Below are 21,663 nucleotides of genomic sequence, written 5' to 3'. Positions count from 1 at the left end.
TCGTACAAATCCCCTTTACACTGTGATATGATTTGTTTTAAAATCGAACATGAAACTACGGAACCCTCGCCTTAACCCGAACCCTAAAAAAATAAAAGTTTCCATCCATGTCATTGAATTTCAATTATTATTTAATTTCAAAACGTCATCAGTTTCTTTTATAAACCCGAACCCGAACTAACCCTCAGCCTAACCCTGATTTATAAATTAATATTTATCAGATATGCACGTAAATTCCTAACCTGAACCCAAATGACTGCAAAACGAACCCGATATTCGATGTGAAATAAAGAAAATTATTTTTGTAAAAAAATTAAGAAATCGAACCAGCTGAATATAAATTCATATATACACGTCACTGTTTTGCTCTGTTGAAATGTTCGCTGTGTAATCCTCCCAAAAATAACTCTCTGCTCACCCTGCATGATCGCATGACCTCTTTTACCTGACATCCATGAGATTTTTCTTCCTGATACTATAAATGGTGATCCTAGTTATTTAGAAAATGCACTTAAAAGTTATTTTCATGTCTCTTTGCTAATCCAGCATGATGTATCGTGCTAAAAAGGTTGGAGAATGATATGGGAAGAATGGACCAAACGACCTTTTTACTATTTCATTTCTATTGTACACTAAATTTTGCCGGCCTTGAGCAGTAATCGGGTCGAGTTTGAGTCCCCCCCAAAAATGGACTTGAGTCCATGTCCGGACTCGAGTCCGACATCACTGCTGTGCACTAAAAGGCACAATAAAGTATGTATAATAAACCACTGGCACATATGTAAAAATTTAAATATCGCAGTCCCAGAAAATTCATGGAGACACGAACCAAAGGCAATCTTTATGACCTTATGATCGTATGACCTAACCCTAATCATTACAACCTAAAAGCAATCATTACGACCATCTCTCAAATGTGAACATAGAAAATAAAGGGGTCATTTCCCAGTCATGTTGGCCAAAACAACACAGAAATCAAACTAGAATGGCACTCGGAGGAGTGCATACCTTTGCCAGGTTGAATAGTTTAAGTTTTGTTTATCCCAGTGATAGGCCGGATATGGATGCGGATCTGAACCAAAATCTAGTCAGGTTGTTCTTGTCACATACCCAACAAATTCACCAAGTTTTGTCATAACTCGTCCACAACTTTTTCAGATATCGTGCAATATATATATATATATATGTATATATATATATATATATATATATATATATATATATATATATATATATATATATATATATCATTTTTAGCCTCATCCTTCAATGGTGAAGAATCATTTAAAAGATTTTCGAATCTAGATCTTCACCAAAATCGAATCAATTCGTTACAATTTACTGGTTACACTCCCACCCTGTCCATCAAGTTTTGTCCAAATCCGTCCATAGCTTTTTGAGATATCGTGTTTATCGTGTTTGGCCCTATCGCTCAATGGTTCCGATCATATACAGCCGTTTTGGCTGCTGGTTCCACCATCGGTTAGGGGCATAGCAATGCTGCTGATGTGGTGCCCCTATTACTAGTACTCTGGTGCTCATTTCACCAACCTCAGGAGGATGGCAGGCTGAGTCAAACCCCTGGTGTTAATTCAGCAGAAAACAGGGCTCAAACTCAGGACCCGAGGATCCCACATCCTAACAGCTAAATCAACACCAGACTTCTCTCAATGGTGAAGAATCACTTTGAAAAATTCTCGTATCTGGATTCGGATCTTCACCAAAATCGAATCAACTCTTCCTTGTCACACACCCAACTGATCCACCAAATTTTGTCCGAATCCATCCACAACTATTTGAGATATCCTGTTTATAAACAAACAAACAAACAAACAAGAAGGACTTTGTGCAGAGCATGGCACTTGCAAAATCCCTAAAACAAATTTGACCTTAAAAATAATTGGTGGTTTCATTCAATAACCAGATATGTATATCCTCTTAAAATTTCAAGTCAATCAGATGAAAATAGACCATTTTAGAAATGCATCCTATGTTGACATTTTGGCCTATATTGACCTCAGAAATGATTGGTGGTTGAACTCAGTGACCTGATATGCAAATCCTGTTGCAATTTTAAGTCATTCAGATGAAAATTGAGAAATTTAGAAATTGCACCTCGGTTGTTGACCTTTGGCCGATGATCTTTTGGCCTATGTTGACCACAAAAATAATTGGTGGTCGAATTCAATGACCTGATACACAAATTATTTTCAAATTTCAAGTCAATCGGATGAAAATTGACAATTTTAAAAATTCGGACTATGTTGACCTTTTCAACTATGTTGGCCACAAAAATAGTTGGTGGTTGAATTCACTAACCTGATGTGCAAATCCTCTTGAATTTCAAGTCAATAGGATGAAAATTGATGATTTTAGAGATTTGACAAAGTTTTTGACCTAAAAATCAATAGGCTTTTGCTAATGACCAACTCAACCATTTTGCGAAGTTTCGTGAAGATCGGTTTAAAATTGTGACCTGTAGGCAATTGACATCTAAACAGAGGGACAGACAGACAAAGTGAAACAAACAGACAGAATCATGGGACCAAACCAACCAATATACTGTATTTGCGAATCTTCAATTTCGCAAGTAATAAACAGACAAACAGACAGACAGACAGGAGTGAAAACACAACCTCCATTCACTTGGTAAAAATATGACCAAATACCAACATCTCAAAAATTAAGTGAAAAGATCCTGGAAGCTGAACAGCACCCAAATTGAAGCAGCGATAATTATTTTGATTGATTATTGATAATTGATTATAATCAATTGGAGTAATGGGAATGATGAAGAAGAACTTCATGGGGGGTCTTTGAAACCATCCTTGCTCGTTACCACCTCCTGCACAGTGAACCTATGAAGAAGTTTCCTTATTGCAGGACTATATGAAAGTTTTGGGAGTTTTTCCTGATCTTCTTTTTCTCTGTAGCCCTTCACATTTAGTGGCTCTTCGCCTTGTTTTTGGCAAATTTGAATAAAAAAAATTTGAACACAAATAAACTGCAATTGGAAGTTATCCAGGGCTTGGTGACGATCCTCTAAAGATTCCTCGGAATAAAACTTTGAGAACAAGAAAACCTCACAACTTGGTTTATGAATCGTGATCCCTTATCAAAAAAGAGGTGGATATTTTGAGTTAGAGCCCTGGGAGGACTCTATCCCACCTTCTGAAACCCACACATAGAGATAAAAACCAACACACACACACACACACACACACACACACACACACACACACACACACACACACACACACACACACACACACACACACACACACACACACACACACGTTGGACATTGGCCAGATTGTAAGAGTAATAGGGATACTTTGCTGTGACACTAAGTTTGACGTGAGGCATCTATATTATAAAAGGAGCCGTGTCTGTGTTTTTTTTTCTTTTCGTGTTAAAACTTGCGAATGGATTGACGGATTTCAAATAATCCAGCGATGGATTAAGGGAACTCCCAAAAAGGTTTGTGATGCAAAAAAAATATTAAAAAGAGGACAGTTTGGGTGTACTGGTACGTGGGCACAAGCGGCAAAGCTACAAACACCAATTTGCGATGCTGGTTCTCCCCACACAGAGGATCTCCCAGGAATCCTTTTTTGTTAACTTGAGAACGGATTAACGGATTTCAGGAAAACCAACGAGACGGTGGATTCAGGGAACTCCCAGGAAAGTTTGTGATGCAAAAAAATCAAATTTTTTTTAAAAGGAAGAAAGGTTTGTGTGCGGTTGACTGGGTACATGGGCACACATGGTGAAACTGCATACACCAACTTGTGATGCTGGTTATCCCCGCACAGGGGACAGGATCTCCTATGAATCCTTTTTTGTTCTTGCCCCATAGATTAGCCATCGCAGCAAAGATTGGCATTCCTGCCAGTGAAGTGGCAGGTCTTATATGCTCATAATAAAAAATTATGTACTCATTAATGGCATAAAGACATTATAAAATAAACATTTTATGCAGATCTCATTTCTCATGTATATGAAGGAGAGGAGATTGGGACCATACTCTGTGCAGAGCGTTGGTGCTGCTTAAGCAGTCTCCTTGGCTATTGGGCACAATCCTGGATGGGTCGCCACTCCGACACAGTATACCAGCATGCTAATCCAAAGTAATCCCTAGAATCCAAAGCCCACCACCATAACCATTAAGCCAACACCAGGCGCATGTATATTAAAAGGGTATGAAAGCCATTTACTGAAAACTTATGCACTCAGTACCATGTTGAGATCTGTTTGTGCCACAACAGTTTTCAGCTTCTTTCTTGGACGTCCATCAAGCAGTCCTTCGGCAATCAGCTCGATACATGGGGGGATGTACTTCTTGTAAAGTGTCTGCAGTTCGTCCTGCTCAAACTTCTCTCACACAAAAACAATCATACAATCTGTATTGATATTATCTTCTGGTATTAGTGGGTATACGTATGTGTACACAAAATGTCCACTGGATCCTAACATTGTGCTCTCTTATGTGTCTTTGCTTACAGATAAGCATGTGACCACCACATTTTAATTTTAGTGCACACACACACACACACACACACACACACACACACACACACACACACACACACACACACACACACACACACACACACACACACACACACACACACACACACACCATGCTCAGATGATGTGGCATGGCTGCAAGTACCACAAACCAATAAATCTAGATAGTTTGTCTACAGACAAGGCTCAGGGCCCACTCCTGTTGGTTGACAAGTCCTTGTTTGGTGGTTTTGGCTGCCAATGCCACATAGTCTCAATGCTGGCTTCGCACCTGCACTCCATTTCCTCTTTGAAATGTAACATAGCTCACAAGAATCAGCAAATGTAAGGCTTGTCCTCTTAATAACAAAAGGACTTTCATTTTGAAACCAATGTTTTCCACTTCCAAACAACACCAAAGGTAACATGCCTTGGATCTCCTGTTCAGCCACCTTTTCCAGAAGGGGGCATATCTGAGGTTTTTGGGGTCCACAAAGACCATTCCACACCGAGAAACTGTGGCAGGAGAGGCATACTGTAAATCCCCCACCTGGAACACAGCACATTTACTTGTGAAAGGAGCTTGTGATGTGTTATCTCTTATCATTCATTAGCTACCTCTCACTTTAAGAACCAAACACATGAGTGATGATCCCGAATGTGCATGCATTCATCCCAAATGTTTGTGTCAACCCCAAAGGTGTATGCTATCCTTTAGGTTGGCAGAAACCTCAAAGAGAAGGGAACAGTAAGACTGCAGCCGAATGCGTTCCCCATTTGCCAACGTCAGTAGCTTGTTGTCGTCCATGACAGAGTTCATGTTTTCAACCCATAGAGCATCCACGTCCCCATCAAACAGGATGTACCTGCACAAGGATAGCAGCACCGAGTCACCCCAGAATGCAGCACCAGATTCATCCAACGCAAGGGTTATCCTTCATAATGCAGCAAAAACAGCTGCTGCAGATGGGGTGCCAGTAAAAGCTAACTGGGTACGGCCGGTTTAGGAGCGAATTAGGTAGGGTTGCAGGTGAATAGGTAAGTTTGAATATCACATGGTGAAAAACCAATGTAAACCTCAAAATCACACCCCAAAGCACAACTGTATGGATGCACACCTGAATTCTTTTTTATCCGTCGGCTTGTTCGCTTCACGGAAGATGTTAGAAAGGACCCCGTCTGTCCAGTCTCGCGTATTGGGGTCCAGCACACCGTACAGCTCCACCACACTTATAGCCTTGGGGTTCAGTGTCAATAGCTTGGTGATCAGTCCAAGCCTGCAGAGTAGCAAGAGGTAATACTTGTCATTCTTTAAGGTTGTAAAACGAACCATTTATTGTGCAGGATGCTCAGTGATGCTGAAAACGTTTACCGAGAGATGTGAACCTGATTACGTACATTTGTCTAAGATTATTAATCATTGAAGTCATTTAAATATTCTACACACAGTCTTACGTATACCCCAATCATGGTTATTCATTGATAATTTTTCATTGGAGTAATTTATAAATAATTATATGGATAATATATATAAAAATATGATCACTTTGATGAACGGTTTCACGAGGGAAAATAAGTTATTGTACATAATGGTAGTCTTAATATTCATTTTAGACGTGCATCGTCAAATTAATAGACGTTTATCGATAGATAATATTTTCAATAATCAATACGAGTTACCTGTTATCAGTGGTGTTATTTACTGTGACATAACAGCCCATTTACCGAGATTTGAAATGCCATTATTTAAATGTAGGGCAGACCTCAAAATGAGTAATAAACCTGAGATATTTCCTCGATGTTTAACAAAAGAAAGTATCGATGCCTTTAAGAATTAATTTGAACAAAGTACTCAGGATAATATTTTGGAATCAGAGGATCCTTCCTACCTATGACAGGTTTGAATTGTGTTTGCATATTCTATATGATAAATACTTATCATTCGAGAAAAAAAAGGAAATTGAAACCATGAATGACTTAAGGGATATTATGATCTCTTAGAAATTAAAACAAACTCTCGAAGATTTTGTTTTACATAAACCTTCAAGCAAGAGTGAATCAAGACAAAAAATTTTAGAAATTATATAATCAGATGTGCTAAAATGATATTTTATAGCAATAAATTATTTCAATATCAATCACATCATAAAAGTACTGTACACGGAATATTATTAACTCCTTCTTAAACAAAATGAATAGAGAATTCAAATGTAATGATACATTGTATTCAGGGATGAAATAAGGGTGTCATTGGTACCCTTAATTCATCCCTGGGTGCTCAGGTCGTAACTCAACCATGGGCCCTTCTACTTCACTTCCCATCCAGTAGTAACAGACATCAGTGAGCTAACTCAGAGTGCACTATGTTAAGTATGCACAATGTCAATGTCAGGTCAGGTCTCGATCTTAGAATATGTTCTTATCAATACTGTGACTATGTTCATTTAATGTTTTATCAAGTTAAAAAAAAACCCTCTAAAAACAAGAAACATGAACATTTCAATGAAAAAATATCGTAACATCTTGAAATTAAATCGACATTGACACCAATTTAAAACAAGACAGCACGATTTGATTGTGAGATCATCATTTGTCATTTACATTCCAAGGTGCAGGTAGTTTCTCCACACAACCAACTCAATGTAGAACATTATATCGGTCTTTTGCGAGATTTCTATCGGCTAAACTCGTCAAAGATTTTGGAGAAGTCAAGTACTCCCAGTACTTCCTCTCATTGATCACGATTGAAAGACTATTAAGTCGATCGTGGTCTATTCGGTTCCTGACCTCATTCATGATACGTTTTAGTTTTGAGAAGGACCGCTCACCCTCACCACTGCGATTCAATACCATAATCGACATATATATCCAAAGAGCTATTTCAGTGTTAGGAAATGTTTTGGTGAGGGTGTGTGCATGGAGTAATTGGTACATTCTCAGTACTACTGACTTCGTTTGTTTGTGTGAGGTTTGAAGCTCGTTTGAAGTTGCCAGCAAGGTAAATTCACTTTTAATCGTGGGTTCCAGATCGTTGGGATATGAGGGGAAAATATTTGCTGTGGTTTGCTTGATCTCATGAGTCGAGAGAGAGGCTAGTTTGTGCAGCGATCCAAACTTATCATTGATATTCTTGTGTGTTTCAAAACAGTGTTTCAAAGCACTGATTAGCTGATCAATGATGACAAGGAACACCTCAGTCTTGAATTTCTCCTTGGGTGACAGCACAGTGTCTTCTCTCTTCAGCATCTCCATCACGAAAGCGGCAGTTGCACATCAGGATGCACTTCTGGGCTGAATTGTACTCGTTATGGCCACACAGTTTATGGGGCAAGTGTATCTACTCCTCCGAGAGGAGTTAAATCGCTCGCTGTTCAAAGTCCTCAAACTCCATTGGCTGCGTCTTGACAAAATAGACTCCAGTCACGACAACACACCATTCACATGAAGGCTGGTCTTTTGAAGTGACTCTTCCAAATATCGACACGCTCTACGACTGTTCGAAATAACAACGGGTATCGCTGAATCCAGTTTATTCAGTTTGTCAAGGATCGACTGAGCTTCATTTCAGCACTCAACTTTCTGTTCCACTTTTGTACAATGTTGAATCTGAAGACCACTGGTCTGCATTCGGCAGCACTTTTCCCAACAAGATTAAGTGAGTGAGCTGCACATGGTATAAACGTTGCATATGGGCATTGCTCCCTGATAGTTTGGACATCAATGCATTTCCCACTCATCTGCCCCTGCATGGACCCCTCTTCAATTGGATCCCGAGCAACTACCCATCCCGCCCCTTAATCTGTCATTGATTGTCATGGAAAGTATGGAGAATTCAGAAGACATTGCTAATTCTTTCAATATTTTATTTTACTAGAAAATTATAGGTCCCACTTTTGATTGGGAAATTTGAGAAAGGGAAGTGAATTTTTGCCAATATCTTCATAACCCGATTAGACAATGTACTGTAGTTTTTATCCTACGACAGAAATTTAGATATGGTATATTGCAAAGTTATTTTAAAATTATAAAGCATTGACATTGATGAATGTAGTCGTAGAATAATACAACCTGTATTAATGTTAATAAACTGTCCTCTCTGTCACATTTTAAATATCCAGGTAAAATATAGATTGCTAAGATTACTCCAATGTTTTTTTTAGTGAAGACAAAATAGCATCAACCAATTATAGATCTATTTCATTGCTTTGTTGTTTTTCAAAAATACCAGAAAATATTGTATTTAAAAGAGTAATCAAGGGAGGCGCAAAGCACCCCTCCTTTTGTATGGGATGGTTTCTCTGTATGCAACTTTAACACAGGGACTGAAAATTTGTTTCTCGGCTTCAACTGGATGGAATTGGCTGCAAATTTCAGAAGTAAATCCTTAATAGGTCGAGGTAATCTGCTCCAAATTTCAGCAAGGTCCATTTCCGCATTCTTGAGTTTTGAACGAAAACCATCGAAATTCACATTGTTGTCTGCCAGTCTGTCCGTCCGTCTGTCTGCCCGAAATGTGTTGGTGCTCATATCTCAAAGGCCATACATTTAAACTAGCTGAAACTAGGAATATACATTGGCCAATACATTTAATTAATGGCTTTCAAAATAAATTCCACATAAGTGCCATCGCTTTGGCTTTTTTGATAGTTTTTGCTCATTCGCGATAAGCTTGAGTTCTGTTCTTGTGAGGTACAAGTATGCAATGGCAGTGTTGTTAGAAGCTGAGACTCCTGCAGCAATCAAGGGAAGCGTGAAGTTCCCCTCCCTTTATATGGAATGGTTTCACTGTATGCAAGTTAAATAGGGACTGAATTTTTATGGGGTAGGGGGAGGGGGGACAGGTCACCCCCCAAATAGGTATTTGCTTTCTTCTCCAAAACCGCAAACACAATTTTGATATAAACTTCACCACAACCTTCATCACCCATGATATACCAGTTTGTTCATGATATAAAAAAATCTGGTTCTTAGGGGGGTTGCTCCATCAAATTTGCATTTGCTTTCTTCTCTGAAATAAAACAATTTTATAAATAAAAATTAAAACTGGTAAACCAGTAATCCCAGGCTTCAACCCATGCATCCGACGTCAAAGGACTTTAATTTGCATTGAGTCTGCAATGGGGTCTCGCTACGGTGTCCCTCATGTTATATCAATGAAGGATTGTAAAGCCGATAGCAATACATGATAAAGAAAGAAACTTCACATTGGACAAATCGAGGCTGGACAAAGTTTCAAGTCCCGAAAAAAGTCCAATAACTACACATTTGCATATTAATGTAAATGGCGAACTTGTAGGACGTTAAACGATCTTCCAGAATGTGCAGTCACTATAGCTCTATCTTCTTTCGGTTTCATTTTATGACATGTCGAAAATGAGTGATTTTAAACTTTGGGGGGCTCTGGGGCCTCACTGGGGTCAAATACAGACATAGTATACACATATTTGGAGTCCCCTATTTATGAACTATCTAAATCTGTCATTAAAATTTTTCAACTCTCATTTGCATATTTGGCATATTTAATGAGGCGAATCGGCATCATTTTAATCATATAAATTATGTAACGAGTTCGACCAAATTAACAACTTAACATTCCCATGGAACGTCGGAAATGTGTGCAAAAGATTGAGGCTGTCGGGTTATCCTTTCTGGAGAAGATGGTTTTAGGTTTTGGAGAAAATCCAATATGGCCGCCATACCACTTGACCTACGTCATCAAAATTTTCAAAGTATAAACTTCAGGTGGAGAGTTATTAAATGGATAAGTTTCATTGAATTTCATCCAACCATTGTTTTCATTTAACGACATTTCAAAAATGGGTAATTTTAAACTTTGGGGGGCTCTGGGGCCTCACTGGGGTAAAATACAGACATAATGTAAACATATTTGGAGTCCCCTCTTTAAGGCCTGTCTAAATCCATCATTCGATTTTTTCAACTCTCATTTGCTTATTTTGCATATATAATGAAGTGAATCGGCATAATTTTAATCATATAAATTTAGTGACGATTTTGACCAAATTAACAACTTAATATTCACATGGAACATCGCAAATGTGTGCAAAAGCTTGAGGCTGTTGGGTTATGCGTTCTGGAGAAGAAGATGTTTTTAGGTTTTAGAGAAAACCCAATATGGCCACCATACCACGTGACCTACATCATCAAAATTTTGAAAGTATAAACTTCAAGTGGAGAGTTATTACGTGTTTAAGTTTCATTGAATTTCATCCAAGCGTTGTTTTCATTTTATGACATTTCAAAAATGGGTGATTTTCAACTTTGGGGGGTGCTGGGGGCTCACTGGGGTCAAATACAGACATAGTATAAATATATTGGGAGTCCCCTGTTTATGTGCTATCTAAATTTGTCATTAACTTTTTTCAACTCTCATTTGCATATTTTTCATATTTAATGAGGCGAATCGGCATCATTTTAAATCATATGAATTATGTAACGATTTCGACCAAATTAACAACTTAACATTCCCATGGAACAATGCAAATGTGTGCAAAAGTTTGAGGCTGTCGTGTTATCCGTTCTGGAGAAGAAGATGTTTTTAGGTTTTGGAGAAAATCCAATATGGCCGCCATACCACGTGACCTACGTCATCAAATGTTTCATAGTATAAACTTCAGGTGGAGAGTTATTATGGTGTTAAGTTTCGTTGAATTTCATACAACAGTTTTCCCTCCAGATCCGCCACAAAATCGGTCAGTAGAACATAAAAACGCCTTTAATAATAATAATACTAACGAATTCAATAGGGCTTCAGCCATTTGGCTTGAAGCCCAAATTATATGTATATGTGGGAAAAACAGCATGCCCAGACCAGGAATCAAACCCAGATCCTCTGGAAAACAACACCAGTGCCCTGCCATGTGAGCTGTCTGGGAAATCCCAAGTGGAACCTGCAATTCTCCCACATATGCCACTCTCTTTCCCCTGCTGCTGCCAGGGCACTCGCTGCCAACCATATGAGCAGCAAGGGCCTGCCCATGAGAGTGTGTTCCCCCTGTTGTGGGACAATTCCATGACTGCTATTATTCACCACAGAGGGTGTAGTAACACAATTATAAATGAACCAACAGACCAATTTTAAAAGTTGGGGTCAAAGAGGGTTTACAAGGGAGATGGGGGTTGCCCCACCAAAATAAGTATTTGCTATAAATTGGTTTGTTGGTACATTTTGCTGATTCCATCCCACGTTGACTTCCTCCTCAGTAACATTATTTTACCAGGTGAGTACCCAGGGTTATTGCCCATATTTTTGCTCATAGGGATGAACCCCAAAAAGCTGGAAAAAGAAAAATTTCGACCCTGGTAGTAAAACAGTCAAATGTGAGGGCTCATAATTTCTGAACTGTTGGATGTAAGTTTATGAAATTTTGAGTATGAATGGAGGGACACTTGTTGAGACTTCGAACTTAAAAATTAGGGATATAGCAAAAATTAGGGACACCGTAAAAGTGGACTTTGGAAAAAAGTTGTTTTTCAGGTGCTCTAATTCGACAAGAAAACTGTCTGAAACATGGAATACCGTAAGTAATACAGAGAAACCGTTCCATTCTTGGAAAAAATGCCAGGGGCACCGAAAAGGCCCCGTTATATGGTATGTGCCATGTGGCAATCAATAGAAAAGAAGGGACATTCCATGGCTTGTGGAAAATTCCAGATGATACAAAATAAGGCACATTCAAAAAAATCGTGTGTGCATGCTGTACTACCTCCTTGTGTTCTTAGGAGGAACAAAGTAAAGCTCCAGAAAAGTTCATATAAAGGGGCACCCCACATATATAGGTAAAAACCCATCAGTACAGCAAGTTTTTTGTGTACCTTGAAAACGAAAATACGTAGGATAATGTGGATGTGTGTGATTAATATTATTTTAAAAATTGGCACCACTTTACATGACCTTTTCTTGAGCATTACTTGGTTCCTCCTAAGAACACAAAAACATAAGGGTGGTACAGCACACACAATCAGATTTTTTTTTAATGTGCCTTCTTTACTATTGTTTGGCATTTTCCACAAGACACGGAATGTCCCTTCTTTTCTATTGTCTGCTACGTGGCACATACCATCTTACTATAATTCACCATCTGTCTGTTCTCAGGTACCGCAAAAACAGCTGAACCGATTGCAACCATATTTTGGGTGTGTAATCCTGGGACCCCTTGGAGTAAATTAGACATAAATATAATAACATGACCCCCTTGACGGCTCCCGTAGGGAGCGGGTGCTTCTAATATATATTAAGGGGCCTTTTCTTTGCCCCTGGCACTTTTTCCCAAGAATTACATTTCTTGATAATAATAATATATATATATATATATATATATATATATATATATATATATATATATATATATATATATATATATGTTTTGGATACCATGTCGAGGCTCGTGTAAGAGCTAATACACAGAAAAACAAATAACAAGGCAGGAGACAAGAGGGGCGGGAGAGGGAAGGACAAAACAGTGGGGAACAAAGACAACATGAGATTTGTGGAAGGGAGAGGGATGAGGTAGGTGGGGTGCATGGGGTAAACAAAATGGTACTACAGGGACTTTCAGGAAGGAAAACAGGGAATTTGAAGGAGCTAGGTTTGGGGTGGATTAACGGGGATAGTAAAGATCAAGATTTTGGATGGGGGAAGAAATGAGATGGTGGTAAAAAGCTGTTTTGAAGATCTGGATGGAGGAGTGGGATTGAAGAGAGTGTGGGAGTTTATTCCAGAGGCTGGAATAAAGAGGAATGAAAAATGAAGGTGAGCAGTGATTCTTGATTTTGGCAGTTTCACCAGAAGGGGTTTTTTGGCAGACCATGTGTGCCGTGAGGAAATATAGTGGGGATAGATCAGAGACGGGGGGGGGGGGGGGGAGGATGTAGAGGAGATGGTAGAAGACAGAAAGATCACCGACCTGCCTCTGGTGAGAGGGTGAGAGACCCAGAGACTCAGCTTCATTGTGGGAGATGCCAATGATCGTAAAAGCCTTGGTTTCCACAGCGTGAAGTTGAGCGAGGTGTAAGGCAAGAGCACCACCCCAAAGGGGGGAGCAGTACTCCATCAGATGACAGATGAAACCTTTGTAAGCGGTTAGAAGCTCAGGTGTGCCAAGGAAGGACCTTGCACGATGTAGGATACCCACTCGGCAACTGGCTATGGAGGCCAGTTTGGAGATGTGGCTTTCCCAGGAAAGATTGTGGCAGATAGTGAAACCCAAAAGCTTGAATGAAAGGATTTCTTCAAGGGCATTATTGAGAAAGTAGATGGGGGGGGGCGGGTTCCAGACAGTCCTTTCGGAGAGAGATGGTGAGGGTGTGAGATTCGTCAATGTTGAAAGACATATTCCAAGTGTTTGACCAGCTTGTGATTTTATCCATGTCTGCAGAGAGTGAAGAGGCTGCTGCCTGCCGACTAGAGGGATGAGAGATGGTACGGCAGAGGGTGAAGTCATCAGCAAAGAGATAAAGAGGATTTTCTCGAGAATATGATGAATCATTGATGAAAACCAGAAAACGCACAGGGCCAAGAGCACTGTCTTGAAGAACTCCAGCTTGGGTGGGAAGAGGGGATGAGAGGATTCCATTAAGAGCCACGTGTTGACTGTGACAGGAGAGGAAGTCCGCGAGCCATGAGTGGAAATTACATTGGATACCATAACAAGAGAGTTTGGTTAGCAGTGGGATGCCAAACCATATTGAAAGCTCGCGATATGTCGAGGTAGATGGCTCTGATCTCATGTTTGGCATTTCAGACCTCCATCCATTGTTGGGAGGACAGAATCATCATGTCCACGGTTGAGTGACCTGGTCTAAATCCAAATTGATGGTTGGAAATCAAGTCACTGAAGAAGAAGAAGGATTTGATGTCGGAAGCGAAGATGGATTCCATGACCTTGCTGATGATTGGGAGCTGGCTGATTGGTCTGTCATTGCAGGAATCTGTTTTTGCACATTCTTTGGCAAAGTGGTAATGTTTGCTGATTTCCAAGCAGATGGCAGATGACCTTGAGTAAATGAGTGGGTGAATAGAACAAAGAGAGGGTGAGCAAGAGCAGCAGAGCAGGTTTTTAAGACACATGGGCTGATGCCATCTGGACCGGTTGCAGAATCAGAGTGGAGCATTGATGGGAAGCTCTCCAACTTCTCAGGAGAAAAGGACACAGAGTTCAGCTGGGTGTGACTGGGTAAGGTGGGTATAGAAAGTGATGGGTTTGGGACACAACATTTAGATGCAAATACAGAATTTAGGCATTCAGCCTTTTCACGTGCAGTGTCAGCTGTGCAGCCATTTGAGGTAAGGGAGGGAATGGAGGGGGAACATACACCAGAAACAGACTTAACGAGATGTCACCAAGATTTGGAGGAGGATTGCAGGTTTGAGAGTTTAGACTTGAGATGAGAGAGATGTTGTTTGCTGTCACTCCTCAGGGTAGACACACACTTTTCCTGAGCTTTCTGGAAGGAACTGAGATTGCCTTCAGTAAGATTTGCTGTCCAGGAGGCAAAGGCAAGTTGTTTCAGGAGAACAGCCTCACCATAAGCTTCAGTGTACCATGGGCAGGAGGAAGGGAAGGACAACTGAAGATGAGATGGGATAAATCTGCACATGAGAGAGAGCAAATTTCTTTGAAAGAATTCCCAGGATGAATTGTTGTTGGTGAGAGTAGAAATGGTAGACTCATCGGTGCTGAGGTGGTTCTCTAATAACAGCGAGAGAGATATGACCGCTTTAACAAGCATATGGTCAGATGAACCGATTGGAGCAAAAGAAGAACAGCAGGCATTTTATGGGAAATTGGTCAAAATAAAATCCAGAAGAGATGGAGCAGCGTTTGTCTTTAAATATCAGTTTGGATTTCACACTAATTATTCCACAGCTGTGGCTTTAATTTGTCTTGCAAATAAAGTTGGAGATGCATTTGAAAATATTTTTTTTTCATTGGTATTTTTGTTGATCTGTCAAAGGCATATGACAGTATTAACCAAACTAATGTCAAAGACCTGTCAAAGGCATGTGATCTAACTTGCAGAATTACAGCATTCGTAGGATTACCCATGACTAGTTGGTTAGTTATTTGAATGACGGCTCGTAGTGTACTAAATACAAATCATGCACATCTCAATATAGGAGAATAGAATGTGGAGCCAATTCAAAGGTCTCTTTTGGGACACCTGCTTTTCATTCTTTACATAAATGTAATTTATAAAGCATCTGATTTATTGTCTTTCATCTTGTATGCTGATGACACAAATGTTTTTTTATTGCGCCAACAATTTGAATTCTCTCTGTAATGTAATTTATAACTTGATTAAAGTAAGTAAATGGTTTCAGGTTAATAGGTTCTCATTGCATTTCAAGTGAGAAGGGAATTCGGTGGAGCGCATACCTCTGCCACGTAATGCCTGATCCACGAGAACATTTCGGGCCCAATACATTTTTGAAATATCTTGCTGTTAGTTCACGAGTCAGAAAGTGACCACTATATTCGTTATGGGTGTGTGTCTGTCTGTCTGTCTGTCTGTCTGTCCTGAGCATAGCTCCGTGGGTTTTTAATCCGATCTTGATAAAATTAGGGTGCGAGGTTTGTATCATGATCTAGTTGTGTTTTCCAGAGAATGGGCATGCTGTGCCCATTATGGGCGGAGCCACGCCCAAAAAACATGTGTTTTTAGGGGGTAGCCGGTTTCAAGTTACATCTTCTCCGAGGGGGTTTGTCGAATCTGACAGGGGTTTTGGTATTTGGTTAGCCCAACGGCACCTGCATAGCCCCACGGAGCTCGATTTTTCATTTTCGTCCCAAGGTCAATGTCATGAACTTAGAAAATGTCAAAAAAAATCAATAAATTGGGCATCGAGCTCCAAGGGTTTTCAACTGTTTCGAATGAAAGTTGGTATGCAAGTAGTGCTCTTCGAGTACTACAACTTTCATCATTTACGTTTTTCCCGATTCCCGCCAGTTTGCCCGTGGCGTCCCCTCGAAGGTCAAAAAATAAAAAAAAAGGCGAACCATGTACATTGCTCGTGAACCATCGCCGTCTCCAGACTTGTTCAGTACTACATCATTTTTGGCCCTATCTCTCAATGGTGTAGAATCACTTAAGAAATTAAATAATTCTCGTGTCCAGATCCAGATCTTCACCAATATCAAATCAATTTGTCCTTGCAACACATCCAACCTGTCCACCAAGTTTCATCCGAATCCGTCCACAACTTTTTGAGACATCATGCTACATATCATTTTAGCCTAAGCTCTCAATGGTAAAGAATCATTAAAAAAATTCTAGTTGTCAGATCCAGATCTGGATCTTCACCAAAATCGAATCAATTCTTCCTTGTCACAGCCCCAACATGTCCACCAAGGTTCATCCAAATTCGTCCACAACTTTTTGAGATATTGTGCTATATATGTCGTTTTTGACCCTATCTCTCAATGGTGAAGAATCACTTCAAAAATTCAAGTAGTCGGATCCGGATCCGGATCTTCACCAAAATCTAATCAGTTCGCACTTGTCCCACACCCAACCTGTCCACAAAATTTCGTCCGGATCCGTCCACAACTTTTTGAGACACAATGTTGTGACACAAAACGTTTGCATTAAAAGTCACCAGATGCATTTCCACAAAAATAATTGTAAGATGATCCTTGAAAGGTTTCAACATTTGTGCCGCCTTCTGTTCCTTGGAGAGGTATGTCCAGTTACCAATTTGCTTGCAGTAAAGCCTTGTTTCGTCAACGTTGAATACCTGTTCAGGGGCATAGCCTTTTTCTGTTATAAACTCCAGGAAGTGGGGCTTGAATGAATGGAGCATATGTGGACTCTTTCCTGCGATACTCATGGCTGACTGACGCTACACTCATCCGGCCAAACATCTTGTCTCAAATGACAATTTTCTCTGCTGTCATAACCATACGGGATTTCTTCACTCCACTACTGCTTGGAGAGGCTTGATGTTTTGGTGTCATCCTGTATTTAAGGGTACAGTAATATATGCAGCTGAGTAATGCAGAGTTAAAGAAATATCCTGGGCACAGGCTCATTACACTGTGGGCTATGCAAACTTGAGAACAGCGTGGGTGGTAGAAGATGGCGGGAGACGTCACCTCTGCGCAAGACGTGATCACAGCACCACATTCAAATCTGCGTATAATCAAATTGTGTCTGTTCATGAAATAAGAATCACATTTATTCCCATGCATGTAAACAAATCTGCATTGTGAAGACCTGCATTGGATGAGGGTTTAATGTAAACTGCTCATTTCTTAACAAACTACAATCCGCTGATCATGCATTTTCCATATTCGAAAGTGATACCCATAAGAATGGCCGTGTGCACTAGCAGAGCCGCCATTGTAACACTGGTACAACACGAGTGCAGACTGCAAAGTGGGGCAACATAACAATATCAAGTTGAGCATCATGCTCCCAGTTTTTTGTTCGCTGCTCCGGTATATTCCAACCCAATAATTAACAATCATGCAATGGCATGTTGATTTGTCTGTCATCTACTAATTAAGGTATGCAGACATGTCCAATCTTCCCTGTCCAACATATTTCATGTATAAACTCCTTCACGTACAGAACATTAAGTCAATGTAAGAACGAGAAGGGCATTCAGGAGAGCACATACCTCCACCCATATCCGTATCTTCACCAAAATCGAAGCAATTCGTCCTTGTCAAACACCCAACCTGTACATCAAGTTTTGTCTGATTCTATCCACAACTTTCTGAGATATCATGCTATATACATCGTTTTTAGCCCCATCTCTCAATGGTGAAATCACTTAAAAATTATCGGTTACCAAAATTGAATCTATTCGTCCTTGACACACACCTAACGTGCCTACAAAGTTTCGTCCAAATCCATCTATAACTTTTTGAGATATCGTGCTACATATCATTTTTTGCCCAATGTCGTAATGATGAAGAATCACCTAAAAATTCTAGTCGCTGGATCTGGATTCGGACCTTCACCAAAATCTAATCATTTCGTCCTTGTCACACAGCCAACCTGCTCACCAAATTTCACCCGATTCCGTCCATAACTTTTTGAGATATACTGCACACAAACAAACAAGACAAGGACGTTCTGCAGAGCACAAAACTTGCAAAATCCACCTCCTTCTCCAAAGGTTTCCATGGATACATCAAATGGTCCATTTTCATTGAGATTAAAATTGACAATCTAAATCAAAGCTCAAGTCAATCGGAAGAAAATTGATTAAAAAAATTCAGACTGAAATTTATGAATTTAGAAGTTTGACCTTGAGTTGACCTTTGACCTTTTGACCTCAAAAATAGTTGGTTTTTCCAATTCAGTGATGCAATATGCAAATCCTGTTCAACTTTCAAGTCAATCGGATGAAAAATGATTTTTGAAATTTGGCCTCAAGATGACCTTTGACCTTTGAAGTCAAAATCAATGGGCTTCTCAGTTGAGACTACCTCTGCAACTTCGTAAAGTTTCATGACGATCAGTTTAGAATTGTGACCTGTAGGCGATTGACATACAAACAGACAGAATAACAAAATCGACTTACAAATATACTTGAAAAATCTTCGATTTTTCAAATAACAAACACACAGACAGGGGTGAAAACACAACCTCCATCCATCGCATATGGCGAAGGTAATAGGAAATAAATCACAAGAATCAGACCTTGACTGCGCCTGGCACAAGGTGGACAAGATCACAGACTTTCCTCCGCTTGTAGGACCCACAATCATGGTGGTATGCCGAGTCATCATTGTTTCATACAGCTGGATCACTTTGTCCACCTATGTAAACAAAAGATACAATAAACCACAAGTATCAAACGATTTCTTTATAATCACTTGAGTACTGAAGCAGCAGATGTACGGACTAACTGTTATGTAAGTGTCTAGAGTACTTACCTGGTTGGGCAGCACCAAATACCCACCATCTGTGATCACCTGCTCCACCATATCATTAAAGGTAGGATAGCAAACACGTTGACATGTCAGCCCAGGGAAAAGGTCAGCGATGAGACCCAAGAAAAGTGGAACATCTTCATAAACAAACTTGGGGAGATTCATGTCCCGGAGAGCACGCATCAGCACCACGTCCTGAAAACGTCCATGGATGGCCATGTCAGTCTCAAATAGGCTAGAGTAGAAAACAAATCACCCATGCCCCGATGATGCAAGTAAAACTAGAAGGGCACTCGGTAGAGAGCATACCTCCGCCACTTAATGCCTGATCCATGAGAACATATCGGGCCCAATACATTTTTGTAATATCATGCAGTGCTATATCATTTTTGGCCCTATCTCTCAATGGTGAAATATCACTTTAAAAATTGAATAATTCTCGAATAATGATCTCGATCCGGATCTTCACCAAAATTGAATCAATTCGTCCTTGCCACACACCCAACCTGTCCACAAAATTTCATCCGGATCCGTCCACAACTTTTTGAGATATCCTGTACACAAACAAACAATTGAAATTTCTCATTGAGCAAGGAATTGCCGGAATAACTTTGTCATATCTCTTTGATCTCTAAAAAAACAAAAACCTGGAAATCAATTTGGTTCGAATAAGTCAATAGTGCTACTGTTTAATGAGTTATAGAACTTAGTTTGGTCATGAATATAACTTGGAAATCAATCGGACTTGAAATGGCGTTTTTATCACAATTTGAAAGTTTTGACCCGACCCCCCTGACATTCGACCCCTGACCGCTAAGAAGGGTGTTGGCGTGACACCCCAATGAGCCATATGGTTGGATGCAGTATTGGAAGAAGCACATTTTGGATTTGATTTGAAGTCGATACGACCATTTTAGCGGACGTAATTGCGAAAATAAGAATTTCGGTTTTTCGGTGACCTTGACCTTTGACCTAGATTCACCAAAAACGACGTGTCTAAGTTGGACCATAGCCGACGTCTGTACCCAGTTTGGTCATGATCGTTGAAACGGTGTGGCTGCTCCAGGGTAAACAAACACACAAATAAACAAGCCGGTAGGCGGACATGGGTAGTCGACTACCCAATATAACCTGATGCGATGGGCCCGTTCGATGGGGAATGACCTGAGGATTAAGCACAAGAAAATTCATGATTCTAGCTTCAAGGGTTAATGCTGCAGATTGTTTTTTCGTTAAAATACCCCCACATTTAGAGGTTTTTCGGCCGTTGCTAGGCAACGGAGGGGTCCATAGCAAAGGTTCTTTCTCACACATAAGTAGGACATACCATGAACCTATCATACCAGTTTCATGTATATCTAACTCATAGTCTCTGAGATATAACGAACTTCGTTTTTTTATTGTTTTCGACCAGGGTTCATTCAAAGTCTATCTTCTCCGACAGTTTTCATAGGATCCGGCTGGAAATTTTTGACAATATGGCTGAATGTACTGCCCACAGTCGCTCGTGGCCTGATTTTTGAAAAATCAATTTTTTAATGATTTTTCAAAAATTTCAAAGTCCCGTTGCTAGGCAACGGTGGTGTCCACAGCAACGGTTCTCATTTGAACACGACTAGGTCATGGTATGAATCTACCAACCAAGTTTCATTGAAATCACCATTGCATTAACGGAGCACTGGACCGAACAGACAGACAGACAGACAAACATAGACGGAAAAACTGGTAATAAGGGTAGAACAAATTTCAAAAAAAATTAAAAAAAAAAAAATTTCGACTGGATCGACTACCCAACAGACACAGAATGACACACACAACCGACCAACATCATTGCCGAAATCTGAAGGATTCCAGCAATTAACAAACAGACAAACAGGTGAAAACATAACCTCCGATCACCTTCGGTGTCTGTGTTCGGTGTTCGGTGAGTACCACTTTTGTTTGGAACTGATGGAGGATATTTTCTCACAAGTAGGACATCACATCTTTGCAAATGAATTCTAACAAGATGAAAAGTACTTTTCATATTTACCTGTTTTTCATAAATATCAGATTGTCGTCTCATGAAACATTCATTTGTTTTGAAAATATATTATTATATTACAGTACGATAATTCTTATTCAACTATTTTATATGTCACACTAGTTTTGGACTTTGCCTTCTGGAGAAGAGTCTTGTTCCCAGCAAGACTTCTCGAGAGGGCAAAATCTTCAGCAAGTTCATATAACTGTGACAACAGTATCGTTTGTG

General features: G+C 39.9%; 1 protein-coding gene across 6 annotated transcripts in view; it reads right to left on the bottom strand.

The window, feature by feature from the left end:
• DNAH10 (dynein axonemal heavy chain 10) overlaps positions 1–21,663 on the bottom strand; it is a 494,970-nt gene that overhangs the window by 244,096 nt on the left and 229,211 nt on the right. For all 6 annotated transcript variants that reach the window (XM_085898117.1, XM_085898134.1, XM_085898126.1 and 3 more), the window contains 6 exons: positions 19,416–19,607; positions 19,180–19,298; positions 5,628–5,786; positions 5,240–5,375; positions 4,940–5,059; positions 4,240–4,374 (listed from right to left, as the gene is read on the bottom strand). In XM_085898117.1, the coding sequence (XP_085754243.1) occupies positions 4,240–4,374; positions 4,940–5,059; positions 5,240–5,375; positions 5,628–5,786; positions 19,180–19,298; positions 19,416–19,607 (861 nt within the window). The remainder of the gene's footprint in view (positions 1–4,239; positions 4,375–4,939; positions 5,060–5,239; positions 5,376–5,627; positions 5,787–19,179; positions 19,299–19,415; positions 19,608–21,663) is intronic.

Source organism: Eptatretus burgeri, chromosome 1 (assembly GCF_056783735.1).
Source record: "Eptatretus burgeri isolate ZD-2024b chromosome 1, Ebu_testis_v1, whole genome shotgun sequence".
In the NCBI taxonomy this organism is placed as follows: domain Eukaryota; kingdom Metazoa; phylum Chordata; class Myxini; order Myxiniformes; family Myxinidae; genus Eptatretus; species Eptatretus burgeri.
Note: the sequence above shows the minus strand (reverse complement) of the source record. Positions and strands in the feature narration are given on the sequence as shown.